We start from the raw sequence: 11,211 nt of genomic DNA on the forward strand, positions 1-11,211 counted from the left end.
TCTCCTCTATGACAGTAGATATACTTCAAAAGATCCGCGCTTGTATCATTTTGCCCGTTTTTTGTTTGTTTTTTTTTTTTTCTCCTCTGTTCCGTTTAAAGCAGGGCTGTGTAGCTACTTCTACTGGCTTGAACAAGCAGGCTGTTGATTAGTTTGAACACTGCTGCCACCTAGTGGACAATTATAAAGTCCTGCTTCTCACCACCCCCCTGAAACTTCGCCATGCCCCCCTGGGGGCTCGCGCCCAACTATTTGAGAAGTATTGCCATAGACATTGAAAACTCTGTTACTCTTCTGATTTGAGAGACAGATTAAAAGTGCTCATACATGCTAAATATTTTCTTTGTGCTTATTGATAAAGGGAGCTGACTTACATTTTCTTTAGAGAAAACTCTGGTGAAACACAGATAACGGGTCACCTTGGATTTGAAAAGGCCATCTTTCCACAAGTCTGCATCTAGGCCATCTGTTGTTATAGATATCTAGAGAAGGAAAATTGGAGAGAGGAGGAATCACTGATCTGAGACAATGATTCATCCAACTGCTTGCCAAAACAGTCAACAGTATCTTTGGAGTGGTACAGCTTCTTGTTTTCTTCTAAAGGACAAATATCTTTAGAAGACATATAGATCATATTGAGAGGTGTTGCAAGAAAACACCACCACTGAACAATTTTAACTATTTAAAGTAACACATTAAATGGCTTAGCTAGGAGAGTTACAAACACATAGGGCTCAAACGTTTATGTTCTATAAGTTCACCTGGAGATAAAAAAAAAAAATATGGCTATTCACATTTTACTCAGTTCTAGATCATAATTTACATGTAAGAATATATATATATTTTTTGCCTGTTAAATATGAAAAATATGTTCTACTCTTTTTTTCACTTTCCAGAATTGTTCAAATTTCTATATCATTTCATATGTTCCAGGCATGCTTCATAGTTTACCACATCATATCCAGATGGGGCCCTGTTCCTGGAAGCCACCACTCCAACTCCAGTGATTGGATCCATAGACATCTCTGGCAAGGCCTCTGAAAGGTCCCGGACCTCAGGCATCTCTGCAGTGTTCTGCAAAAAAGCATGATAGCTTGCTCCCATTAAAAGGAACTCTGAAACAAGACCCATTTTTAGATGCAAAATTCAGACTTCATCTGTAAACATGAGCATTTTAATAATTAGGCTTACACAGATTATTATTTAAGTAAACTTAATTCCTGTCTTACTGATCATAAGCTTTCAATTGGGTTCAGGTCAGGTGAAGATAGGGGGCCATGTTTGCCCATCATCTGCCCATCATTACCAGTCTGGACACGTCTGCGTTCTGGTAAAGTGGTGGTCGGGTTTTAGCTTGCCTTACCTGTCCATGTCTCCAAGTTCTGAATATCTGGTATTTGTAGTTTGTAGTTTATGCACAGATCTGAAACGTGCACTGGTAGTTTTACGAGAATAAGATGTGTACAGGTTGGGGTAATATATCCCAATTGTAGGGGTGTGGTAGGTGTCTAAAGATACCTACCACTTATTGTACTGTGTTGTTTAAATAAAAAATAATAAAAGACTTTAATAAAACAAAAATTAGGATGTGGTCAAAATACTTACTTGTCTAATAATTGTTGGCCAAGTGAATTGTTATTAATCTCCAATTTCTTCACAGTCAGCCTCTAAAAAGAGTAGGGCCCCACACTACAGTTAAAAAGTGCATGCAGCTTACATGTTTCTTCTGATTTTTTTTTTTTCTACATTTGAATGTTTTGGATTATGAAATAAATATTAATATGGGAACAAGATGACCTCAAAAAATACTAGAAGCACTTTTCAAATGACTACATTCATTAAAGTAAAGTTACTGTAACCATTCTGGCCCTATGTGTAATTCTCCTAACCCGAGCTGTTTTTCAAGTGTGAAGTCCCCAAACTAAATCAACATTAAAGACAGCTTTTAAGCTCTAGCTGACAACAATCTACATTGCTTGAAAGCCAAGATAAAACACAATATAACAAATGGAAAATCAAAATTTTTGCTGATTTTTGTAACTTTGTGAACAATTATTTCTTCCACCAAGTTGGTGGAGAAAGTATTTTAAAAGCTCGACTGAAATAATTATTTAAAGTGGCGGAGCATGTGAGCATTGATTACTATAGCACTTAACCTCAATATCAATTGGAATCACATATTCAGCTATAATTGTATCAATTGATATGTCTAATATATCGATTTAATGTAACTGGCCATACACTTAATTAACTTAACTGATACTTTTTTATATTGAAAAAATAGAAACAATCCTTAGATTTTCAACCCGTTTGATGTGGATTGTTTTGGCCAAGAAGCTGACGAGAAGCATCAGAACTAACGATGACGATCAAGTAAGCTAGCATACTAGCCACAGATCAGCTACAACATGCTAACCAGCTTGTTTTCACTGCAGGGCACTGTTTACCCTGTCTCCCTAATAATTGTTGGCCATGTGAATTGTTATTACTAAGCTGCAGGATTTAACTAAGCCGCTTCCTTCATAAGGAAGTAAACTTACAGCGAATAGACAGACGTTCCTAAATACCGACTGCGCAGTAGCCTCCAATGTTAGCTTATTAGCTTTGGGGTACAACTACTTACCCAGCAAAAGGGGAGCACTTCGATTACACCGGCCTACTGATATTTTCTCCAGTGTTTTCCTTTTCTGCGCCTTCTGCAGCTCCTGTGAGATTTGTGTACCTAGGAAATTTTCATCTTCAACGAAGTCGTCCGAAACAAGTGTTGCTTTGTGAATATCTGCATACTGGATCTCCAGCTAGCGATATCAGAGGTAAACCATGAGCCAGAGCCAAGTCCTGGGAGAACTGGAAGAGCCTTTCCTTACCTTCCCCCACCCCCCCTTTATTGATAATACAGGGGTTTACGAAACAGCAAAATTATCAACACTAACAAATAAAACGGCCAAGACAATAAAGCCATGGGGTTATATAGCAAGCACAAATAAAGCTAAAAGTATATAAACAAAAAGTTAACTCAGAAAGATGTTAAAGTTAGCGCACATATCCGTTGTTTTAATGACTTTTCTGCTTTTTGAATCCCGGAGAGTTCTAATATAATGTTTGAATTCCTCTTTAAAGGCTGAAAAGCAAGGTTTCTGATTTGAGAATTTAGATGTATGCATATAGTATTTTGCAACTAATAAAATTAGGTTGATAATATAAAAGATTATTATTTTTTTATTAGTGGGATAGGAGAAGAATCCAAACAACATATTTACATAAGTGAGGGAAAAGTCATCAAGAATTTTTTGGGAAACAAATATTTTGTCAGAAAATACATGAGAAATGGCATGTCCAGAATAAATAACAGAGATCTTCTTCATATGGTTGGCAGAATGAACAGTTCATGTCAATATCTTGTTTGTAACGTTGAAAGAAAAACTTGCAGGGATAAAACGATGGATCACCTTAAAAAATACTATTTTGACCTTATTAATAATTAAATATTTAGACAGAAGACACCTTATTTTTTTTTCCAGTTCACTTTGGAGGCAAAGTTATTCCAATAAGAGATAACATTTGGAACAGAGACAATGTCCTTCCGGAATAAGACACGTACATCACGGTTGTTCCTTCTCTTTTTAGTGGAAAAACAGATTTGACCAACACAACACACAGACAGTTGTGGTTCCTGACATGGGCAATATGGGCAACCACCCAGGGCGTTATGTTTTAGGGATGGCAGGAGTCCTCCGCGGATTGTGGCACAGAGATGGAAGCAAAGCAGAATGAAGAAAAGTTTGAGTTGATAATGATACTGGTTAAATTTATTTCAGCTCTAAGTATTTAATATCTAGGTGTTTTATGGGAATGTGGATCTTTCAGATCAATTTGAGAAGTAATTTTGATAAGTACACTTAATTTTATTGTGTCATGTAGTGCAGAGCGCTGGTCTTGGTCTTGACTTGGTCTCGGGTTGTTTTGACTACAACACTCCTATGTGGCTCCTTGGTTGCATGTCTTCCCCCACCCACCTTCTTTCCGTCCCCTTTCTGTTGAATTTCTTTCAAAATAAATGGCACAAGTGGCAAAAAAGTGAAGTTCATGCTATGTTAGGACAGGAGACAAGATGTTTCCATCCCTGAAATTATGATGCATAGAATCACGTATCTAAGTCTAAACTATGTTACAGAGTAAACACAATAAAAACATGCTTTATCTATGACATTGTTCATTAAAATGGCACATTTCTGATGTATTAAAATTAAATACGATAAGTACACTTAATGATATTGTATTAGCGATTAGGTAATGCATTCATCAAGTACTTTTACTTTTAATACTTAAGTATTTTTAAAAGCCAGTACTTTTTAACTTTTACTCAAGTAAAAATGTTAATGTAGTACTTTTACTAGAGTACATTTTTGTCTGTGTATTTGTATTTTTACTTAAGTACATTTTTTGAGTACTTTCTCCACCACTGCCTAACGGAAGGGCAGCAGTGCCGTATGACACTCGATAGCTTACCTGCCTTTAAATGTGACTCTTTTCATTGGAGTCCAAGCCTCACCAGTTGCTTATTTTCAAGAATTAGAGAAATCATATGGTAATGTTACAGGGAGGGGGGAAATACTGTATATTCAGTTTCTAGAGACACATCAGAACCCCTACAATACCAGATCTATTACCCCAACCTGTACACATCTTATTCACATCTTATTCAGTGCAAGTTTCAGATCTGTGCATAAACTACAAACTACAAATACCAGATATTCAGAACTCGGAGACATGGACAGGTAAGGCAAGCTAAAACCCGACCACCACTGTACCAGAACGCAGACGTGTCCAAACTGGTAATGATGGGCAGATGATGGGCAAACATGGCCCCCTATCTTCACCTGACCTGAACCCAATTGAAAGCTTATGATCAGTAAGACAGGAATTAAGTTTACTTAAATAATAATATGTGTAAGCCTAATTATAAAAAGCCCAAGGTTAAAAAAGAAATCTGAATTTTGAATTTTGCATCTAAAAATGGGTCTTGTTTCAGAGTTCCCTTTAATGGGAGCAAGCTATCATGCTTTGTTGCAGAACACTGCAGAGAGAGTGGGCGTCTGACTATCTCCGTCGACTTCAAACTTTGCTACAGGAAGTTATAGAAAGCAGTGGTGTGGCTAACCAGGACTTTGACTCTCAGTTATAACAGCAGTTCCTCCGAGGCTGTTTGGATGATTCCTTAATAATTACACTGCATCTGAAAGAGTCAGGTTATAGCCCACATACCATCTTGACGTTTTCACAAATACTGTTCAAAATAAGGACATATGAAAAAAAGAGCCAATTTCAAGGAAAGAAAAGTGACATATGGGAGCAAGTTAAACCAAAGTCCATACCAGGGCTCATTTCATTAATGACACCTCAGAGCCCTCTAACAACACTCTCCCACTAGGACCAGATGTCTATACAAGAGAGCAACTGGAAGAGAAGATCAGGCAGTTGAAGGCAGAACCTCAGAGAAATGTGCCTGTTAAGCACCCTCATCCTTCCAAAGAAGAGAAAACCAATACAGAAGCTCCACCAAAGAAATAAAGGCAGTTCTGTAACTTCAGCAGCCCCAGCCACTTCATCAGCAAATCTCATAAAAGTTGGAAATTTTTGTTAGAATAGTGGAGACAACGCTCATTTGTTTCCACAATGCACCAATCCAAACAATGCTGTCCTGGTGCAAAAGAAACGGTGTGCGAGACATCAAACCAGGCAGAATTAACTCACACTAAACCCACAACACAAAACCTCTCCGCCAAACTTGGCTTTAAACAAACAAGGGCTCCTTCTATGGAACAGGCAGGGGCCCAAAGTCAAACTAGTTCCCTTGTTTTGAATCAGAGTATCACCAAACCATCTGATGTAGCAGAAATCCCTCAGATCCCCGTTGGACTGGTGGGGAAGTCCTGTGATAGTGAAGCACAGTTGGATGAAGCTCAGTGCAAATGGAGCTCAGTTGGATGGAGCTTAGCAAGGACAGCCCAAGCCTCCATGGGGCCCTAAGCAAAATGTGGTTTTGGGACCCTCTAGTTCTGCTGACATTGTGGACCGATGCAATCAGCTGTCCAATCATTAGATCATTCACACACCTGCTATAAACTTATTGCATCTCTGGCAGTGTAGTTTACATTATATAAGGTATAATATAGGATACATTTATTGGCCAACTGATTTATCGACTAGTTGATTTCTGGGCGCTGATTTCCTTAATTTTGGGGTATCGTGATCAGCTGACACTTACATGTGAAGCTTGATATTATCCCCTAATCTTATCTTCGTCAGCAAAGGTTTAAAGATCAGCCTCTGTCCTCTTCTGCTCTGCAGTGAGAGGTTTGACTGACAGACCGGCCCACCAAGTCAGGTCTGCACATTTACTGTTAACAATATTCACCCCACTGTTGACAACTTAGTGACTTTCTTGCTTTATTTAGCAACATTTCAGACAAAAAAAAATTAATATCAGCCAAAATCAAAATCGGCGGGTCAGGCTTTTTAAAGATCAGTAACCGGCCAGAAAACTGCAGTCGGTGCAGCCCTACACACATACACATGACATTTTTTGATTAAACAAATTTCTCTTAAGCGTTACTCCAATAGCTAAAATTTTAATTTATACCAGGTAAGTCTTTCTCCCCTGAGAATGTGGACCGGTGCCGGTACTGGACTGATTCTGAGCCTTCAAACGATTTTAACAGAAGTTAGAAGTTATTTTTTCACATAACTTAGAAGTTGATGTAAAAATAATGTTTGTTTTAGCCACAAATTGATTATGATCAGCAGCAAACAACATATCACCAACTATAGCATAAAGGAGCTCATCGATGTAGCAGCTATGTAGGCTGACATAAAAACATTTTGCTAGGCAATGTCAAACATTGAGAAGTTTTAATTATTGTTATCAAACACGGTGTGTTATTGTAAAAAAAAAAAATCACATCATAGTGAAATTGTCTGTTTTTGATATTATAATGCAGAGGTCCCCAAAGTCAGTCCTTGAGGGCCGGCATCCTGCAGGTTTTAGTTCTCTCCCTGGTTTAACGCACCTGGATCAAATGATGGCTTATTAGAGGCCTAAGAAGAACATTGACATGCTGAAAAGGTTGTTACTACCACCAGGGAGCATACTTTTAGTAGGACTAATCATGAGTATATTTCAAGTATACTTAGAATTTGTATACTTAAAGTGTGACTTTTTTTTACATACTAATTTAGTGCTTAGTGTATTTAAGTAGTATTTAAGCACTATTTAAAGTGTACTAAGCATACTTCAACATACGTTTTTGGGACAAACTTAAGTAGTACTTGGTGTACTTTAAGTGTACTGTTTTTAATGTACTAAAAACGTGCTTGATTAGTGTGTTTTGAGTGTACTATTTTAGTGCTTGAATTATATTTAACATATACTTAGAATGCATTTTAAGTATATTGGAAAAACATTTAATATATTAGTAATGTGTTTACAGTATGCTTCAAATACACTTTTGATTTATTATAATTGCTAATGAAGTACACTTTTTAGTTACTTAATGTCTTTTATTATTCTGCTTTGCCACTTTCTACATTACATGCTTCATACACACATCAGTACTGCCAACACATCAGGCTACAGAACACAGAAGGATCCATTACAACACACTTTACAGGTGAAACTAAATCAGTGATTCTTGAGAATAGGGACAAAATGGGTTTTAATTTTCCCATCACTGAAGTGATCTCTGGCCTTGGGCAGTCATTTTTTGTTTGTCCAAGCATAAGAGAACCCCATCACAGACTGTAATAAACCAAGTCCTTAATTGGAAGAGCATAAAACAAATCCGCTTATTGATACAGTATGCATTTAAATGATCATNAGTTACTTAATGTCTTTTATTATTCTGCTTTGCCACTTTCTACATTACATGCTTCATACACACATCAGTACTGCCAACACATCAGGCTACAGAACTCAGAAGGATCCATTACAACACACTTTACAGGTGAAACTAAATCAGTGATTCTTGAGAATAGGGACAAAATGGGTTTTAATTTTCCCATAATTTTTTTTTTGTTATTTCTCAATCTTATTTATGCAAATATGACAAATAATGTTTAGGAAATGTAAAGATGCTAAGGTGCAGGCTCCCAGTTGCAACATTTTTTAAAAAAAAAATTACATTTTTAATCGACCTGACCTAGAACGTTGTCATCACCATCTGACAAAAATAAATAAAAAATAATTTTTAATGACCCCGTTAGTGATATTTTTACTAATTTTACAGACAAATGCTTCTCAAGAAACAAAATAAATATTTAAAACCAAAAACAACAAAAAGGCCATCTGACGGAGTTGACAGTGCATGACGGAGTTGACAGAACTGAAGGTGGTGACAAACTAGTGAATAAAATGAAAAACTTGGTACATGTGAAGTAATGCAATTTATGTAAAATACATTAAATGAATTAATTGCACATTTAAGTGAGATTTGACAATTTCACTGAAAGAGTCAGAAAAGCTCTGATGGAGTTGACATCTGATGGATTTGAAAAAAAGCCAAACTACCTCAATTTATATGTTATTCTGAAGGAGGCCATATTGTAGCTCATCAGGTCCATGAAATCCTTACAGTATACCAAAATTAAGCTTTTATTTCACAAAATTTCATCAAAGTTTTGTAAATTGTCAGTTATGGTGTTGACACATCATGGTTGTGACAAGCAACTTATTTATAAAACAGAAGAAAAAACTATAGAATAACTTAAGCTAACCAGAGCTAACTAGCCCCATAGACATAATATAAGCATAGACGCCTCATGGACCGCTCCGGCGCAGGAAATACGGTGGCCATCTTGGAGCGGTATACCCTCCTACTTTGCTCAATCAAAACAGCAGAAGATGCCTCAGCACTGAAGGATATTGTTGTTCGGATCTATGGATTATTGATGTGAGGGCTCCATAGACTGTATTTACATCACTGTAATTGCATTGTGCTTTCAATACATTACCATTTTGCTAACACTTTATTTGATGGGGTGTGACATGACACTGTCATAAAAACAACACCTGTCCTCCGACTTTTAAAGCAAATTCTCATTAAAAGTGTCATTCTTTATTGAATGTCACTTCATGACACTGTTGGTATGTTCTAACAGGTGTCATGTCATGTTTATGACAGTATCATATCAGTCTTATGCACACCCCATCAAATAAAGTCTTACCCACATTTTTTTCAAGAGCCAATATGCTATAACAGAATTGTACAAATTGTCAATACATTCAAAGTTTACAGACAACATGCTTATGAAAATTAGCACAATTAGGTACATTTTAGAGGAAATGTGAAAAATGTTTAACCAAGGACAGAGTATTGTTTTAATACAATGTCACAGTATTCCAGTATTACTGCAGACAAACTGACATTTCTCCTTCCTAAGAGCAGTGTGGATCAACGACAGAACATTCCCATTCACTGCACCACTGCACTTTACAGAAACCTACAAACAAGAACAATAGCGCAATTAAACAGAGAAAGCATTTACTTTTTTCTGTACTTAAAGAGTACAGAAAAATGGCAACAAAAAAAATGAGACAATTTTAAGATGTTGTGGACTTGCTATGTACACTAAGAAATAATCCTGTAAATTTACAGTCAAATACTGGCAGCTATAGACGCAAGAAGTTTACTGTAAATGCACAGTAGCTGTACCGTAATTAATCCCGACAGATTATTGTCAATGCAAGTACGATATAGATGCTGTGAAAGAACGGTAAACTTCTGGCGTCTATTGCTGCCAGTAGTTTACTGTTCTTTCCAAACAACAGTAAAATACTGGCGTCTATTGTTAGTTTTACTGCCTAGCCTCCACCTTGGAATTATGTTGCTTAGCAACTGTGACACAATATGCTTTAAACAATGTTTGTAGGCAAAAATGTAGATGTATAAATCTCACATTTCTGCTCGGTTCATCAGCGCATCACCTAATTGCAATATTGCTCCGACGTTTTCGGAGACATCTGCTCCTGCTGCATCAACAGACAGCTCTTTGCATCTCTTCTTTGTTGCATTTGTTTTTCCCGTGTTTGCTGGGTGTTTGTACCTGTTGGCCACTGTAAAATACAGTGGTGAAAGTAGATACACTTTCAAATACTGGCGTCTGTAGGTTCCAGTATTTTTACTGCAAGTTTAGTTTTACTACTGCATTCACTTTATAAGTAAGCTGCTGCCAAGAAAACTGTAATGCTACTTAGTAAAGTACCATCTTAGTTTTCCAATAGAATGGTAATACCTGACCCAGTGTAGGCTTCTTAGAAGTGCTAAAATTGGTGCGGTTCTAAAATGCATAATCAAAATTTCACATAACACAAAAGAGGATGCGATAAGTAACCTTCAGAACAGATTTTTTTATTTAAAGGCATCACTGTGCCTCAAACCAGATATATATTTCCAGTATATTCAAACATTAAAAACAAATTACACATAACCATTCCTCAGAGAACTGGTAAAAAAAATAGGCCTAACACTAACACTGGAATAAAAATTGAAGACTTTCACTTTACAGTGACATAAACTGGGTTTAATTCATTAATTTCTACAATCTTAAGAACATAAAAACACAGTTCTTAAAGAAACATACATGCTTTGGGAATCACTAAACAAATAATAGAAAAAAGACTTCTAAAATCAAAAATTCAACATGGTTGAAATAATGTGGAATTCTAGAATTAATAAGGTTTTAAAATGTGAACTATTAATGGTTTTCAAGACTCCAAGTGGCACTTACTTTATTAGATGCAGATGAAGGCACCGTCCAACATAGAAAAAGAGGAGACAATATAATTTAGATCCTAAATGATATGGAAACAAATATTTCAAAGAAAAGGAAAGGACAACAACTAACCTGAATGAGATGCCACTCAAAGTCCATCAGGTTTTTGATGAGGGTTGAAACCTGCACATTCACTGTCTGCTTATTCTTTCCTGTCTTTTTGGATACCATCTTCCCATCACCGGCTTTTGTGCCCCTTTCTGTGTTAATCCCAATGAAGCAACTAAAAAACACAATTAAAAATGGGAAAATTCCTGAGAATATAATCTGAAGACAGCAGGTACAATATATAGTCGTTTTTAATTATGTAAAGAGAAAACATCACCAACTTTGTCAAATGTTAATCATAACTTGCTTTAAAACCATGTCATTGTATTTTGC

General features: G+C 36.5%; 1 protein-coding gene and 1 long non-coding RNA gene across 3 annotated transcripts in view; both read right to left on the bottom strand.

Annotated features, from left to right (window-relative positions):
* Nucleotides 1–2,887, bottom strand: part of LOC103131093 (multivesicular body subunit 12B-like) — a 28,543-nt gene extending 25,656 nt beyond the window's left edge. The window contains exons 1-3 of the mRNA XM_007542662.2: nt 2,624–2,887; nt 952–1,074; nt 375–482 (exon numbers count right to left, since the gene is read on the bottom strand). Coding sequence (XP_007542724.1) covers nt 375–482; nt 952–1,062 — 219 coding nt within the window. The 5' untranslated portion in view covers nt 1,063–1,074; nt 2,624–2,887. The remainder of the gene's footprint in view (nt 1–374; nt 483–951; nt 1,075–2,623) is intronic.
* Nucleotides 2,888–9,520: 6,633 nt separating this feature from the next.
* LOC103131094 (uncharacterized) overlaps nt 9,521–11,211 on the bottom strand; it is a 4,878-nt gene continuing 3,187 nt past the window's right edge. For both annotated transcript variants that reach the window (XR_001660487.1, XR_001660486.1), the window contains exons 3-4: nt 10,903–11,053; nt 9,521–10,784 (exon numbers count right to left, since the gene is read on the bottom strand). This is a non-coding gene — a long non-coding RNA (uncharacterized LOC103131094). The remainder of the gene's footprint in view (nt 10,785–10,902; nt 11,054–11,211) is intronic.

The sequence above is a fragment of the Poecilia formosa genome, unplaced genomic scaffold, assembly GCF_000485575.1.
Source record: "Poecilia formosa unplaced genomic scaffold, Poecilia_formosa-5.1.2 Scaffold717, whole genome shotgun sequence".
Lineage (NCBI taxonomy): Eukaryota > Metazoa > Chordata > Actinopteri > Cyprinodontiformes > Poeciliidae > Poecilia > Poecilia formosa.